The sequence below is a fragment of the Diadema setosum genome, chromosome 21, assembly GCF_964275005.1.
Source record: "Diadema setosum chromosome 21, eeDiaSeto1, whole genome shotgun sequence".
NCBI classification, from domain to species: domain Eukaryota; kingdom Metazoa; phylum Echinodermata; class Echinoidea; order Diadematoida; family Diadematidae; genus Diadema; species Diadema setosum.
Window position 1 is genome coordinate 6,351,143 of NC_092705.1, and position 18,050 is coordinate 6,369,192.

General features: G+C 41.5%; 1 protein-coding gene across 1 annotated transcript; it reads right to left on the reverse strand.

Moving 5' to 3' along the window:
* Positions 1 to 13,632: 13,632 nt before the first annotated feature.
* Positions 13,633 to 18,050, reverse strand: LOC140244853 (uncharacterized). The gene is made up of 2 exons (XM_072324463.1): positions 13,953 to 18,050; positions 13,633 to 13,878 (listed from the first exon to the last, which is right to left on the reverse strand). Exons 1-2 carry the CDS (start codon positions 18,048 to 18,050, stop codon positions 13,633 to 13,635), a joined length of 4,344 nt encoding a protein of 1,447 aa, XP_072180564.1.

Sequence of the window (18,050 nt, forward strand, 5' to 3'; positions counted from 1 at the left end):
CCTGTTTGACGCTTTCCCGCACTTCACAACGGAAACTCTGGAGCTCCACGAGCTGAAAAGTTCACGACAATAGGCCTGTACGGGTTTTTTTTTAATTATCTTTTACGCCTCTTCATTTAGGTATGTCTCTGAAAGAGGCAATATATTCCATCGGCGTGTGAATTCCATTGCTCTGTGGTGAATTTTTGTGCCTACATCGCACGCAAGAAATCCATTAATCTGCTGTATTACACGCTTCAAGAGATGTGAAGCCTTGCGCGAGAAAAGTTCAAAAATTTTGCTTCACCTGTGACATCATACGTTACCTGTGACACTATACGTTACATGTGAAATTATACGTTACCTGTGACATAATACGTTGGCTGTGACATTCTGTTTTGGATGGTCATTGGTCAACGCAGGGAGGTGACCTCCCTGGCCAACGTTTGTAATGTCCCACTCTGCGACATATTGGGCGTGGACGATATTATCGGTTGTAATATTCCCCCTATTTCAGGCGCGGTGGAGCACCCCAATTATCTCGCAGAAATCCATCGGCAGCCGAGCCTCATTTGCATAAAGTAAACAACATGTACTCGTGTAGTTGAGAAAAAGTAAACAACTTCTCAAGCTAATAACAATTTAAGGAAACCTATTTTCGGATTAAAATTGAGTTAGTTTGAATTTGAAAACAAACCGAATATGCACATATAACATATCAAAGGATTTGACAATGATAAAATGTGAAATTTTAGCGAAAACCTGGCGAGCAAAATTACCAAAAATATGCCTCGAAAATCATCCTAAAATTCACGAAGTGTGATTGCGGAACCAAAGCGCCATCCGAACAAAGTACACCGAAATTTATTTATCTGCTTGCATTTTAAATTTCATACCGTAATATTCCCGGCCATGGTTGTGTCGGAAAAAAAAAAACAAAAACAGAAGGTGATGTCAAAAATGACACGAACGCAAAGCGTACAGGTCGGTCCCATGTATATATAATCGCGTCACTGTAGCGTTGCATGTCACAGCACACACAACGCATTGCTGCATGCAGCGTGCGCGGCAGCAGCTCAGCAGTCACCGCCGTGCGACACTCAGCAAAATTGACTGCGTCACATGCAAACCAACAATGAGCACGAAATCCTGAATCTCACGTACCACGCATGCCCAATATTACGGGAAAAGAAATGACGTCATTTTCAATTGTTTCGCTGACTACAATTTTCTATTCCAAACCCTGTAGAAACAAGTTGATTCCTCAAAAAGTACAGGTGGAACCGAGCGAAAACTTTCACCATATGGATTGAGGCCTGATGAACTTGTGTTGCAAATTTCGGACACATTGGAGCCCGGCCATAGTCCAGTCGGAAAAAAAAAAAAAACAGAGAGGATGTTTTGCGAGAGGCAATTTTCAAAACGCTTTAATATCTCAAGTTCTAGGGCAGCAAATTTCATAATTTTTTCATCAAAAGGAAGGTTTTTAAAAACTTAGATAGTGTGGGAAGTTTGAGTTTACTAGCGGCACACATAGCGGCACAAGGAGAAGGTAAAGATTTGACTTTTTCATGCACACAGTTTCGGGCATCCGTGGATGCCCGTTGGAAATTCAAATAGAACGGGGCGATAATGAGATGCAAATTGGGGTGCTCCACCGCGCCTGATTTGGATATGAGAGATGCAAGCAATGATTAAGATGTAGTAGTATCAGATTTTGAACAGAATTTTTCCTGTGTAAAGTGAATGGCCACCAAATTTATCTTTTGGTGGACCGATCGGGCAACTAAGATTCAAAATGAATTTTTACTTTCGCTTAACAACATTACTTCGGGCTACTGACACACACACACACACACACACACACACACACACACACACAAGTTAGTGTCGAGCTCATTACATAGATAGATATACTTGTATTTTGATAAAAATTATGACCGCTTTGTCTTGTTGCAACGATACCCTTTCCCTGGTTTCGGACGAATGAGTCCAATCGATGTATTTTTTTTTTCTCTCAGAGTACAACAGCTATAGCATAACATTAAAGCCACATTTTATCAGAGCCTTTTAAACCAGAGTTACGGCGACAACGTCTGGGCAATTTTGTTTTGTTTTTTGTTTGTTTTTTTGTTTTTTTTACCCTGCCTGTTAAGACTGTCCACGCAAAATGTTGCTCGGACGTTGCGGTAACTTTTGCCAAATTCTGCCCTAGCCAGCAAAGGGTAATTACCCCGACATTACCTCGACATTACCGCGACACCCTTCTGTTAAGACTTTCTCAAGGCAGTTTGTCAAACATTAATATGACATCAAGAGTACGTCGAAGTGATAAATGAAGTGCTGAACTCCAAAAGTAACAACAAACCCCAGAGGCATATTATTAAGAATGATAAGCACATTGAAGTTCAAGCTGACATGGCAGAAGTATTCGACAAATATTTTGTAAACATAGGACCAAGCCTGGGACGGGATAGAATCACTAATTTTCTCTTTATCATTACCGAAGTAGTTTCACCATAAACACACATCTTTAATCTGCCCTTATCTCCTGGCATAGTTCTTCAAAAAACGAAAATAACTAAAGTAGTGCCATTTTTTAAAAGGACAAAAAGAATTCGTGACGAATTATTGCCCTGTTTCTCTGCTAACTTCATTTTCAAAAATTCTTGAAAGGCTGGGATACACGCGCACATACAAATTTCTTGAAAAGTGTGATTTTTTTTTTTTTTTTTGTAACTCCCAATTTGGTTTCAGCAAAAAAATCACAGCACGACCCATGCCTTGCTCACTTTTATTCATAAAGTTGCTCACGCTTTAGACGATTTCTCCCATCACACCATTTGGAGTTTTTCTTGATTTTCGAAAGCATTCGGCATAATTGACCACGATATTCTGATTTACAAGCTACGACATTATCACTTATTATTGTATACGTGGAATGGAAATGCTTTGGACTGGTTTAGAGCTTATTCATCAAACAGAAAACAATTTGTGACTTAAATGGCCGTGATTCTCAGTTGAAATTAATTTATTGTCATCTGTCCCTCAGAGTTCCTTATTAGGCCCATACTGTTTATTTTGTATCGTTCTCATGAAAACCAGCTATGCTGATCAGGGTGTTCCACCCCATGAAGTGGCAATAAATTCAAATCAACAATTCTTTCCTTTTGTTTTGCTGATGATTCTAATCTGTACTTTACACAGAGATCCTTATACCCTCGTTGACACAACGAATAAAGAACTCAAGTCCTTGCAGTCTTGGATATACGCCAATAGATTATCACTCAATATGGATAAAACTCGTGCTTTTTAGCAATACACTTCCCCTTCATATCACATTTAATGAAATTGAATTAAACCAAGTCAACTGCACAAAATTTTGATGTCTTCTCATTGACAGTGATTTATCTTGGAAATCCCACGTTACACGGGTGTTCTTAATAAATCATTTTCGCGAAAAGCACATACACAAACACACACCACACACACACACACATACACCATAATGTATACAGGCCCCAGATACTGGAATGACCTCTCCCCCGAAATAACAATCTGCTCGTCCTTACATTCCTTCAAACGCAAATTAAAAGAGTTTTTGTTGAATGCACATTCTGCAGACACTGAATAAACTTGAATTGTTTTTTTTTTTATGATGTAACATTTCGTTGTATATCTTTATCCGATCAAACATACCTGTTAACACGCTGCAGATTGTAGTCTGGCTGCCGTCACGTTCTCTGTATTCATCATGAGCAATTCCTCACTTTATTTCGTCTCCCCCTCCCTCCTTCTCTCTGCCTCTCTCTCTCTCTCTCTCTCTCTCTCTCACACACACTTTCTATTATAATAGGGAGCTTTAGATTTTAGACGCGCGGACGTTCAAAGGAAAAAAACATGTTCTGAGATTGCGCAGTAGCGCGCGTAAAGTCAAATAGCCATGTCTACACCTATCCAAAAACTTGTAGTTATACTAACTACGAGCGCAAAAATGCGTTCCCCTAACCACGACAAAACTTCGATGCCGTTCACACCTACATGCAGTTAGCAAAACCTCGAGGTAAAGATAACTACGATAGAAAATAAAGGGCGCCTAGTTTGCACATAGGGTTGCGCACTATTGTGGAAAAAAACTGAGCGTCGTGGTTAACAAAACTCCGTTCACATCTGTCATAGTTTAAGCGCGCTTAAACTACGCGCTTAAACCACGACAACACCCTAAGAAATCTTGTGGTGTTGTCGTGGTGTCTTCGCCTTAAGGTTTTGTCGTGGTTTTCTAAACTGTATGCGTCTACATCTACGCTAACTAGAGTTTAGTGCCTCGTAGTTTACAAAACCTCGAGGTTTAGAAAACCTTAAGGTAAAGGGAACTAGGTGTGAACCTCACTATTCTATTTTTAGCTTGCTTCGCCTGAGTTTTTCACTAAGCGTACTGGGCTATTTTCACGTCCGCACAGTTTGCGACGTAGAGAGCTTCTTCATGCACTGATCAGTATAATGGGGGGGGGGGGGCGATTTTATTTTGTATACGTTGCGTCCCAGCGTAATCTAAAGCTACTTTTCCACACGACGCAGGGAGAGGAGAACGTCCAGCGCAAGCATCGGCTCAAACGTCCGCGCGTCAAAATCTAAAGCTCCCTATTGCCAGAGTTCGACGGCAGGCACCAATCACAACAGCTGTATGCTGTACATGCCACTTTTTTGTCTTTTGCCGCATGTGTGATAGTTCTAATGTAAGAACAGTTTCGAGTATACACCAAAGTAGTCCCTAAATAATCATGTTCTACTCTGAAACAAAAAATGATTGTTCGGTCACAATTACGGTTCAAAGTTAGTATGGGTGGGTGGTTTTTTTTTTTTTTTTTTTTTTTAATCATATAAGAATTTCCCGTTTCCTTTACCTAGTATAATTAAATCACCTGGTCTTAACTTTTATCCGTTATCCGTTTCTCTTTCACAAACACTGATTACTCGGGGCTTACAGCTAAACAAGCTTGTTTTCATGTAGGCCCCGTCATATTTCTCTTTGTACAACCCAAACCTAAATTTCGACCAATTTTTTTCATTATAACTACTGAATATACCATGTATTTACATTGTATATTGTTTTTTATTTGTTTTGTACATTATTGATAAGGAACAATAACTTGTGCTATTACTTTTGATGTAATGTATCCGAGAAGTATGAAATAAAAGCTTAATTTCATTGAATTGAATTGAACATTATTATTTTGTAAAATGACAAATCGATGGGGGGGGGGGTGGCTGTAGAAATTATCACCTTACAACAAAAATAATAATCAATTATTAAACTGAAACCTCTGATTTCTAACTGAGTACTGTATTTAAGGAGAAAGATAGGAAAGTGGTTCAAAGATGGTAAATCCCCACTATAAAATCAGACAAATATTTATGACAATTAGGTATATACTTTGAAAGAGAAACAAGAATTCTAATCTTGAAAAGTGGGTTGCCAGTTATGGCATCACAGATTAAGATATATAAGAGGCTTTTCAAACTTCTACAACTGGATCAATGAACAACATATAGGCCCGAATTCACGAAGGTGGTACAAATGAAACCATGGTTTAAACCATGGACAAAAACCATGGAGCGCCAAATGTCGCATGGAATATTTCGTTACGAAATCAGTAATTTTGTAGATGAAATGATTATTTTGTAACGAAGTGACAACATTTTGTAACTAAATGAACATTTCGTCCACGAAATGATAATTTCGTTAACGAAAGATCATTTTGTCGACGAAATTACCAATTTCGTAACGAAATATTCCTTGCGACACTTGGTGCTCCATGGTTTTTGTCCATGGTTTAAACCATGGTTTCATTTGTACCACCTTCGTGAATTCGGGCCATATTGTCTAAATGAAAGATTTAGTTTGTTTACCAGACCTTATGAAATACTTGCAATTAGTATCAAAACATCAAAATTATGATACGAATGACACAGCATAGAACAAGAGAAGTGTGCACATTATTTTCTGGGGACTAGATGAGTTACTTTACGATTAAAGTAAAGTGAAGAAACATCCACAATGATTAGCTTTTCAAGAGAAACCGGTATATGTGCTGTGGTTAGTGAAGATGAATTTAATGTTACAGAATCCACTCCATTTTAAATGGAGCTGTTCACATTGATTTCCTTTGAGGCTTGTTATGTGAGTAGATGAATACAAGAGTTCAGCGTCGGGTTATACTTATCACCTGAATGTTTCTCTATTTCCTTTTCCTTTTTGAGTGGGGAAACTGCAATCTGCCGTAAAGGGACCTCGGTGGCGTTGGAGCAAAGACACATAGGAGCTACTTACATTTCAGGATTTGAATAACACAGGCTTTAACTCACTTGAATACCAATATACTGTGCATTCACTTCGCAACTTACAGACACCTTCACGTGTTCACCCATAATAACCTACATCAAACAGCTTTTTAAGACGGTCCTTATACAATGTACTCGAATCTGCATGAATACAATGCCCGCTCTTCTTTTCTTCCCGATTCCAACTCTTATCTCTCTTCAAGATTACTTGACGTAACCTCAAACAATTAGTTGTTTACCTCAAAGTTCATGAAGGTTTCCCGGTCAATCTTCTCGGGGAGCTGGAGAGGGCTGTGACCGAGTGAAACGAACATTAAACTTCAACGTGAATAAATCCCTCAGTGAATTGAACTTACATAGATTTAGAACGAGAGCAATCGCTGGAGGAGTCCTCACGATGTTGGAACGGAATACTAAAAGATAAAAGCGAGCTTAGCAGTGTGGCGGCCAGGCCTCCCCATCCACTGTCCGAACTTCGTTTGTGATTGAGTGTGGTTGAAGAGATGACATCAGTGGGTCGGTGATGTCTGCATAAGCTGCACAGTCGACGAGATCAATAACCTGTCTCTATTTGAAAAGGGGCCCCTGTGAACACACGAAACATTATTTGCTCAGCATTCAGACAGCGTTCGCTCCGCGTAGAGATTTGTACGGGTGCTGCTTTTACAATGCGTGCCGATGCTGTTGGTGTTGCGCATGCTCACTTCTGCCAAAGTGTGTGAAGTTATATTATAAAGAGCATTGTAGGTGCAATTATTTGTGTGTTCGTCCTCCACGAACTCCTTAAACACGGACAAGTGGGTCACGTCAGCAACGGTTAAGATAGCCGGTGCAAATGTGACAAAAGTTTTTGGTTTAATTATCATCTTTCACTTTTTCATCATTTTACAATATGTACGGTGTGTGTGTATATGTGATTGTTCGTGTGTGTGTGTGTGTGTGTGTGCGTTGTGTGTGTGTATGTGTGTGTGTGTGTGTGTGTGTGTGTGTGTGTGTGTGTGTGTACGTGTGTGTACTTAAGTGGGCAAAGAATACAAACAGTAGGAATCTACGTGCATACCAGTATTACAAGAACAATAAGCACTTTTATATATGATTACATATACCTGCAGGCACATACCCATCATCAACCATCCCTTTATTCCGTGCTGAGAGAAGAATGAAAGAACGACTTTGCACTGTTCCTTGGATTAAATGAAACCCAGACCCAAAGAGAAATGTGGATTGAGTGAAAGCAGCAACATTAGTAGAACATGCAGTGAAAGTTTGAGGAAAATCGGACAATCGATGCAAAAGTTATGAATTTTCAAAGTTTTGGCGTTGGAACCGCTGGATAAGGAGACTACTAGAGGTTATGACGTATGTGTGGACAACAATGTAATTATTAAGAAAATATAACGTGAATTCCACAAAAAATCATTTTTCATGAAAATTACACATTCCATCAAATTGATACTGACAGTTGGTAGCAAATATTCCCCCTGCTTTCTTTGCTCCTTCATTATGCTAGAAAAGGGAATTTTTGTGGAATTTTCTTTATATTTTCTTTATAGTGGTGTCCACACGTGACGTTGCGACTGATGGGAGACAGTCCAGCATCAGTCGGGGCTTCACAGGGAGCTCACCGTCCAGCACGAAGCGAAGCGAGAAAAAGCAAGTCGTGCGACATGTGCGAGACGAATTTTCGGCTCGTGGGGGCGCTGTATAGATTGACGATGACACACAGATTGAAAAAAGTGTGTTCACACATGGAGCTACGTTTGTAGCTCCATTGGTTCACATAAAGCTGTGCCAGTTTTCGCGTGCTTTTTCCCCTTTGAACTGCGGTTCGTACGAAGTTGGTATATTTGCGTTTCGCAGCTACAGCATGTCTTCTGTCGGCATTGCAGGACACAACAACAATTCTGCACTCGTTTGTTGGAGAGAATAATGTTCATTATGATGATGATGATACTAGTACATAATAGTGATAGTAGTAGTAGTAGTAGTAATCATGATAATAATAATAATGATAATAACAGTGATGATAATAATAATAATAACGGTGATAATAATAATAATAATAATAATAATAATAATAATAATAATAATAATAATGATAATGATAATGATAATTATACTACTACTAATAATAATAATAATAGCAGAAAAAAATAATAATGATACCGGGTGCTTTTATAGTGCATATCACTGCTATTGATTGCGTCTCTATGCGCTTCAAAGATTAAAAAAAAAAAAATTAAAAATTCTACTAAAAAAAGAAAGAAATTAAAGAAAAAAAAGAACACTAACATCGTTGGTTCTATCATTATCAGCACACATTAGCAAACTTGACGTTAGCAGTTGATAGGAACTTCGGCAATTTCCAGAGTTAATCTGTGAATAAAATGGCAAAAAAAAAAACACCCCAAACAAACAAACAAACATACTAAACAAAGTTTTTCCGTAACACGACCCATATCTCAATTCGACGGGCATCAGCACAATGAATTTAAGTACCGCTAATGTTAGAGAGGAAATCCCCCCCCCCCCAAAAAAAAAATGATAATAATAATAAATAGACTTCACTCAAAAGAAAGAGAAAAATATTCAAGATAAAAAAGGGGCAAAAATCGGATAAGAAATAAGGAAGACATAACACTTTTTTTTCTTCGGGAAATATTTCTTGACCAGTCCTTATGAATATTCAAATCAGCAAGATGACGATGTCATGCTCTCACAATTTCTTATTCATTTCATAGTATACAGAAATGAATGACAAAAATCTCATATTTCAGCTGTATAATATAAAACCCGTCTTAAAACCATCCAAAGAACAAAAAAGAACAAACACAATGTTAACTGATATATCTTGAAATGGGAACATGTTCTTACTTGTATTAGCTATCTGAATAAAAACATCTCCGAATTTCAAATATAACATATATGAAAAATTGTGAGGATATCATCAAATCAATCATTTGAATATTCCATGTAAGGACTGGTCAAGAAATGTTTTCCTAAAAAGTGTGAAATTTAAAAATGTCATTATATCTTCCTCATTTCTTATCCGGTTTTTGTCATTTTTGTATCATTCTGTAGGAAATATTTCTCTCTCTCTCTCTCTCTCTCTCTTGAAATTTGTCTAGTTTGTGGTGATTTCTTCTTTAAGAGTTGCAATGTTGGAGCAGTTGCTCTGGTCAATCTTTGTATCTCGTTTGCTGAATTGAAAATAGAAAGTATTAATTCACATGTCAGTAATGAATATAGTAACAGTACATGTTTGTTGTTTGTTTGTTATTGTCGGTTTGTTTGTTGTTGTTGTTTTTTAACATCTGCGACAAGTTGGAAAAGGTCTGCAATGACCTTTATCTGCACAATGGTCGCGCTCATATTGTAACTGTGAACAAGGGTATTTCTGGTATGAATATCTCATGTTCATGAAAGCAGTGTGGATTTCAGTTTCATGAACTGTTTGGGTGTATAGTGACTCCCGCACCGTTCTTGGTGCTCCGAGAAGTTCAAACATCACTTACTGGCTCCAATACTTCTGCATCTGCCATAAAATCTTGGTACAATGTAATATATTTGCAGATGAATGGAGTAATTTTGACAACTAATCGGGGATTGTATGGCCTCACACAAAAGAAATATTCCTTATAATTTCTGTCCATTATGCAAAACAAGATAATCATATCCCTCACCCAGTTACTTATAAAGTCAAAGTTATGGCCGAAAAAGGACATTTTGGCCAAATTTCGGGGACCTTCAACATTGACCTCTGACCTGTCTCCAATATTATTGTCATTTCAGGTAATACAATGCTCACCAAATACCCATTTTCACTGGCCCTGTTTAGAGATAAGAAGATGAGGTAAACGTATAGGGGACAACCCAAAAGCACGAGATGTCTCCAACACAGGTCGGGCGGAGATTGATATACAAACAGACTTTGACAAGGCTAATAGGTATATTAAAACTTAGTCTTTTCATTGAAATTTCACATTCCTGAAATAACCTAAGAAGTCTAAACTTAACGTGAATTTAGATCAAGTGTAAAATCACGCATGGCTTGTGAGGCTTAGGCAGGACCGTACCTATATACGCACACATAATACACCTATATACACCTATATACGCGCACAGCAAAGAAGCAATTTGGTTAAACAAATAACAAGAAATCAGAAACAAAAAGCTATGGGTCTCTGTTCTTACCTTCTTTGGGAGATCCCTTCGATCACGTAATTGTGTGCTGATACGCCGTATATTTCGCGAGTTTTTATTTTTGCGAAAATATTACTCTGATCCGGAGTAATTCTCCATTCATATCTCCAGTCAGCACTGTACTCCACTGTCGCGAATTTTAACCACTCGCAAAATTGTGGGGAAGTTCTACTTCGCGAAAAATTATATTCGCTTAATATGGTTTGAAGGGCCTACATGTATATTATCATAAATACACACAGTATATTCCAACCCCGCCGGTATGTATAGCATCGTGCGGATAAATGAGCGTTCAGCACGTATCGCAAGCTGTGGATGGGTATATTATTTGTCTATATACTTGTTTGTTTGTGCGTGCTATTGTTTGGTAATACGGTAGACCGTTATAGTTCAAGGAGTTTTTATACTTTCAGGGGCGCGGATCCAAAAATTCCGTAAAGGGGGCGCCTTTACAAAATTAAAGGGGTGAGGTGCACGCATTCCTTTTTTCTTTTTATTTGTTCTGTTTAAACAAAACAAAAAAATACCCGGGGGAGTCCGGTGCGCTCCCTCTCCCCCCCCCCCCCCCCGATCCGCCACTGTGTTTGATAGCTTGATAATTTATGAACTCATTCACCCCATTGGGGTACGTGAGTTCAAAATAAAAATAAAAATACAAAATATGAAAACAACGTATGTACAGAATGGAAACCCAATCAGCTTGACAAAATATAAACCAATTTTACGATATAAAAATTTGGTAACAGTAAACTTACAAGTATAGACGCGTAGTTGTGCATATCTATAAGTAAAAACACATACAATAACATGTAGGCCTACAGTATGGTATGTGCAGAAAGGTTACAGGCGCCGTTTGCAGTTTGTTCGAGCACTGAAACACGAACTCATAAATACAACAGTACATGAACAACGCCTAAAAGAATGCAACGATCAGCATGGTTGGTTGCTAATCAAGCGACATGCAGGTAATACATTGTAGTACCATTCACGCACTGTCGCTCTCACCCTGCTCAACTTTGAGCAAAAAAAAAAAAAAAAAAAAAAAAAAAGGGGGGATATCGCACGGCTGACGTCACTAATTAGAGATTGACTGTATAGCGAAGTAAACGTAAAATTGTGGTGTTGAAACCTTGTGGCACAATATCACAATAGCCTTCCTAACATTATGTTGCATAATTTGAAGATTTAATTATCATGTCTGTTCTTCGTTTTCTGTTTCTCTTGCCTACGATCGTGTATCTAATATAGGTTTTGCCGGGAAAGTTCGTGGAATTGTCATTCATTTTCATTTTGTGTGCATTCAAATCCGTATGTTTGATGGGGTGATGTGACTTATTGGTCAAACGATTTCACGTTTAATGCTTTAAAATTCGTTTCAGGCACCCAAATTTGTAGCCACAAGTTCAAAGGTAAGCATTCAATTTCGCGTTTAGCATGGAATTCCAAGTTTGTACATTCAAAATACAGTTGTCTCGATAGGCACTTTTAGTTTAGTTTTTGATAAAAACGATTTTCTTAATTTCTTAATGCACGTATTCAATATCGTAATATGTACCTACATTTATAAATAAGCAAGAGTAATTATGTCCTGTTGATTACTGAACATGACTTTTATTTTTTATCTTAAATGTCATCATCATGATCAGCATTTTTTTTTTCAATTTGTTTTGAACATCCAGATTTGTTTTCTTCTAGTAAACATGTTATGTAAACTACAATATAAAATCCTAAATTCGTCATGTCATCATAATGGCTTTCTTTATATCTAATTTACATTTAGTTATTTCAATAAGATCATCACAACATCGTCATTGTGTTTATAACGTTCCTTTCTTACATCTTTATTTTAATTACGATCATCATACAGATTTGTGGTCTTCATCAAAATTTACATACGTTTTATTTCCACCATCATGTATGATCCAGATGTAGACGTTATCAACATTCAATTTAAAACGCAGTACAAGTTATGTACCTTTGAATTAACTTCGCACACTTTTAATCTGAATGCTCCTTTTATGACCTTGTTTGCAAATCCCAAATTTGATTACAGTGGATTCCCGTTATAACGAAGTCCTCTGGACAGGCAGTTTTCTTTCGTTCTATCGAAATTACAATGTGTTTGTTGTTGAATACACTAATGCGGTTTTTAATTATTACTGTGGGGAATTAAATTTATCTAAGATGTAAATTACTGACACCCGGGAAGACGACATGATACTCGTATCAAAATTTAGCTAAATGTCCAAAAATTCACGGTTGTTTGTGTACTTTACTATGTTCGTACTGATTGAAATCGCCTCATAGTTATATGAGGCGATTACATACAAAGGAAGCAATACCAAACGTATCTTTTTATGTACAAATTGATCAACGATATGGTGCCAGTGTATTTAAAAGAAATAGTTGTTTTTCGTAATGTCAATTTGCGAACTCGATATGCACTCTCTTGCCCACTAAAAATCAATACACCCCGCACGGAATATTATAAGAGATCTCTGCATTATCAAGGGTCAAATCTTTGGAACGACTTACCTCGTTTTATGCAAGTTTTGTCATCTTTTCCTGTATTTAAAAAACAGAGTAGAATTTTATCTCTCAAGTTTTAACCCTATTGTGATTTTTTACACGAAAAACAGAGTGCAATACATAATATGATTATTTCTGTAACACCGGGAACTGACATATCATCTCTTCTGTTGTTGTTGTTGTTGTTGTTATAGTTGTTTTTTTTTTTTAACTCGCGTTTTATATTCTCTCGGTTTCTTTCTTTCTTATTCATTGTCAGGGGGAACTTACTGCGCTACTCTACTCTAGTATAAACCACGTAAATAACACAGCGTGAAGATTTTTGTTTTGGATTCAAAATGCAATAAACACAATTTTAATTCCGCTGCGGGTTCTATGTTTTCTGACAGATATCATCATAACGCAACACAACATAAATAAATTATCTGCTTATATACTTAAATCAAATATTCCACTGAATTCATCAGATTAAATCAACCTCATCAAACTCCCTGTTACAATTACACTCCCCTTGTATTACTGCCTACGGAGCTCCTGCAACTATCAACGGTCAGGAGTTATCTTGCCGAGTTCTGTGTCCTATGACGTCGCTGGAGGGCGCCCCCGTGCGTCTTGTAGATCGCTAGGGTGCAGCGTCGGTGCCGACGTCGACCAGTCTGGCCCGGCCAGTGATGACAGCGTCTCTGCTGACGACCGTGACTGTGTCACCGAGCAGCGGCTGGTCCCGGACTCAGCTCGTGGTGGTGCGGCTGTCTCAGCTCGTAGCACAGCGGCTGCCTCAGCTCGTAGTGGTGCGGCGGTCTCAGCTCGTAGCACTGCGGCTGTCTCAGCTCGTAGTGGTGCGGCTGTCTCAGCTCGTAGCACTGCGGCTGTCTCAGCTCGTAGCAATATAAGGATGCGTCGGTGCGGAGGATGAATGGCTTGGCAACATCCGGGAGTTGGAGGATGGGTGCGTTAGCCAGTGCGGCCTTCAAACTCCTGAACGCTTGTTCTTGTTCCTTCTCCCACTTTACCTTGTTTGGCTCTCCCTTCTTAGTGCGGTCTGTCAGTGGGACGGCAGTCGCCGAGAAGTTCGGCACGAACTTGCGGTAGTATCCTGCTAGCCCGATGAAGGACCGCAGCTGTTTCTTCGTCTCCGGGCGTGGGGCGCTCACAATGGAGTCGACCTTGTCGAGCGTGGGCCTCACGCAGCCCCTGCTTACTTGGTGGCCCAAGAACTCGATGGTGTTGAAGCCGACGAAGCACTTGTTTGGCTTGGCTGTGAGGTTGGCATGTCTCAGACGATGCAGCACTTCTTCAAGCACGTCCAGGTGCTGTTCCCATGTGACGGTGTGGATCAGGATATCGTCGATAAAATTATCGACGCACGGCACTCCACGAAGTATGCTCCTCATCAAGCGGCTAAACGACGCCGGGGCGTTGACGAGGCCGAATGGCATAGTCCGAAACTGATAGAGGCCATCTGGGGTGACGAACGCGGTCAGTGGCTTCGCTCTATCTGTTAGTGGCATCTGCCAATATCCTTTTGTCAGATCTATCTTCGAGAAGTACTGGTCGTTTGCTAACTTGGCAAATATCTCATCTTGGTCCGGTATTGGTTCGGCGTCCTTGACGGTGACGACATTAAGCTTCCGGAAATCGCAGCAGAATCGATTGGTCCCGTCTTTCTTGGACACTAAGACAATCGGCGATGCGTATGGCGACGTCGAAGGCTCGATGACCCCATAGTCGAGCATCTCTTTTACCTCACGCTTCACGACTTCCCTTAGGGCGTGGGGCAGTGGATATGGCCGACTCTGGATTGGCCTCGGATCTGTCAGCTCGATGTCATGGTAGCCAGCGTTGGTAACCCCGGGGACATCTGTTAATGAATCAGAGTACTTGTTCAGTAATTGCTTTGCTTCTGATTTTTGTTTACTCGTGAGATCAGGGCTTACCTTCACGTCTTCAAAGGTTTGAGTTTGCTGTAGCGTTGGTACTTCCAGAAGCTTTGGTTTAGGTGGGTCCGTGTGCGTTTCGGCGTCATCGGTGTGGGGCTCGTCGTCATCCTCTTCGACGACCGAGGCTGCGGCGACGTCGAACGGGGTGCCTGTATTTGCATTGCCCTGCTGGTCATCCTCTCTCCGCAGATATCGTTTCAGCAGGTTTGCATGGAAGGTTGTCACCCTCTGCCCAGTGTCGATGCGGTAATCCATCTTACCCACGACACCTACCACCCGGAACGGCCCCTTCCAGTGCATCAGTAACTTGTTCTTATCGGTAGGGAGTAGTAACAACACCTCGTCTCCGACCTTGAACGATCGTGCCTTGGCTCTCCGGTTGTAGTTTTTGCGATATCCTTCGTGTGCCTTCATCAGCTCCTGGCTTGCTATTTCACATGTTTTCTCCAGCTTTTCTCGGAGGTCCATGACGTATTGGTACGCCGTCTTCGTCTCGGGCACCGTATCCTCGTCTGTCCACAGTTCTTTCAAGATCATGAGGGGTCCTCGAACGTCTCTGCCGTATAACAGTTCGAAGGGTGCGAACCCCGTGCTGTCATGGGGCGTCTCTCTATAGGCGAACAGAAGGGAGTCGAGGTACCGATCCCATTCTCTGGGTTGTTCTTCACACATCTTTTTGAGCATAAGCTTTAATGTGCCGTTGAATCGTTCCACTAGCCCGTTACACGCGGGGTGGTAGGGCGTGGTGGTGAGATGCGTGATAGACAACAATCGGCTTACTTCCTTCATGACACCTGACGTGAATTGGGTCCCTCGATCTGTCAGCATTTCGCGCGGGAAGCCTACCCGAGAGAACATGCTGAGAAGAGCCTCCGCCACGGTTTGGGTATCGATGTTACGTAGTGCCATCGCTTCGGGGTACCTGGTGGCATAATCGACCAAAGTTAAGATATACCTATTCCCTCGTCCGGTGACCGGCGTGATTGGGCCGACTATGTCAACCGCGACGCGTCTGAATGGCTCGTCGATCAAGGGGGTCGTGCCGAGGGGCACCTTACTGACTTTTCCCTTGGGGAGTGAGCGCTGACATCCGTCACAAGACCGACAGAATCGACGAGTGTCCGCATACATCCCCGGCCAGTAGAAATTTGCGCTGATTTTCTCCGAAGTCTTCTTCGTTGCCAGGTGTCCACCTAACAAGGACTCGTGAGCGAGGGACAAGACATGTCGTCGAAGTTTTTCCGGTACAATCAACTGCCATGTTGCATCCTTGCTGTCTGCATAACTGGATGAAAACTTCCGGTACATCAACTTTCCCTTCATGACAAATTTAGTCTTATTGCCCTTTCGGCTCACCTTCTCTTCTCCTGACTCGATCTGTCTCCGAATGTTCCCGAGCGAGGCGTCCTTCTCCTGCTCTTGCCGGAATTGCTCCGCCGTTATCGCCTCTTTCTGACCAGGCACCCTCAGTTCCCTCAGTGGTTTGGTAACGTCACGACGTTTACTCCGAGTCTCCACTGCTAGGGCTGTATCCTCGTCAGGCTCAGTTGGCGTCCATTCCCGGTCTGGCTGGCTTGGCTCTCTCACTCCTGGGACATTACCTAGTATCAAGTCATAAATCGGGTTAGTCACGCACAACACTTCCAATTTCCCTTCATAGTAGGGCGTATCCACGTGTACCTTAGCGACTTGGAATTCTCTCACCGTGCCATCAATCAGGACACACGTGCGCACCTCCTCTGTCAACTGCTGGTGTTCGATCAACTCGGCCTTGGCGACGGCTGTCGAGCATCCACTATCTCGCAGGACGGTCACCTTCTTGCCGTTTAGGAGTCCGCTAACTACTGGCATTGCCCGAACTGGCTTCGCTCCACAGGCGGCACTTACACTCGGTAGCATGGTATCCTTTCGCTGCTCTTTTTCGTGTACCTGTGTGGTGGGACTACATGAAAAGCAAGAGTCGATTAATAGACACCCTTTCTCACCCGTGCCTCGCCGGTTCTTGTCTCCCTCTCGACGGTTGTCAGCTACCACGTCCCTCTCTTCTTTTTCGTCCGTCGCGGCCGTCGCTCCAGAACTCTTCCCGTCTCGCGCCTGTGGATAGGACGACTTGTCGACTCCCGCGGCCAGCTTCTCCGGCTTGTGGCGTTTCTGACAGTTCCTCGCGAAGTGTCGGGTGCTACCGCATAGAAAGCACCCGGGCTTGTCGCGCGGGGTCTCCTCCCTTGGCTTGGCGTCCGGCTTTGGGCGAGCGGTACCTGTATTGGGACGACTACTCTGATTCGGAGCAGGCCTGGTTTGTGGGCCCTTGTGACCTGCCGGTGAATACCATCCTGATCGAGATTCTACGAAGCGGTCGGCGATCTCGACCATTTCACTTAGGGCTGTCGGCCTACGTTCTCGAATGAACAGTACCATTGGTTGCGAACAACTAGTAAGGAACTGCTCCATTAACATCAACTCTACTAACGCTTCATACTGAGGTTTTGCTCCCGCTAGTTCTACCCATTTGTCTAAATAACTCCGCATTCGAACAACAAATTGACTGGCGGTTTCCCCATTGTCAGGCTTCGCCGCCCGTAGCTTCTTTCGGAATCCCTCACTTGTTAGAGAGTACCTATTAAGAAGCGCCTTCTTCACAACCCCATAATCCTGTGCTTCTACATCACTCAACCTTGCGTACGTTTCTAATGCTTTCCCCGTAAGTAAAGCACTGAGATTCGTGGCCCACGCCTCCTCCGGCCACCGCTGTGTGGTTGCGTATCTCTCAAATCTGTTAAGGTAGGCATCCATCTGATCTTTACTATCATTAAACGTCGGTAGCTTCGGGGCCTGTACAACTGAACCATTACAACTATTGTTCCCATTATTTGAGTTTCCCTTAGCCTTCTCTAATTCCAACCTTAACTTAATTAATTCTCGCTCTTCTGCCCTCGCTTCCCTCTCTCTCGCCCGCTCTTCCTTAGCGTTCTCCCGTTCTCTGGTTATGAAGTCCTGCAGCTCATCACCCTTAAACCCAAGAGACTCACCAATCTTCGCCAATCTCTCAAGCTCCAT

What these genes read in the sequence shown, in the direction of transcription:
- LOC140244853 (XM_072324463.1), bottom strand. Translation starts at nt 18,050, where the DNA reads ATGGAGCTTGAGAGATTGGCGAAGATTGGTGAGTCTCTTGGGTTTAAG. An exon ending in CATTCATCCTCCGCACCGAC is followed by an intron (nt 13,879 to 13,952) that starts GCATCCTTATAT and finishes CTACGAGCTGAG; the next exon opens with ACAGCCGCAGTGCTACGAGC.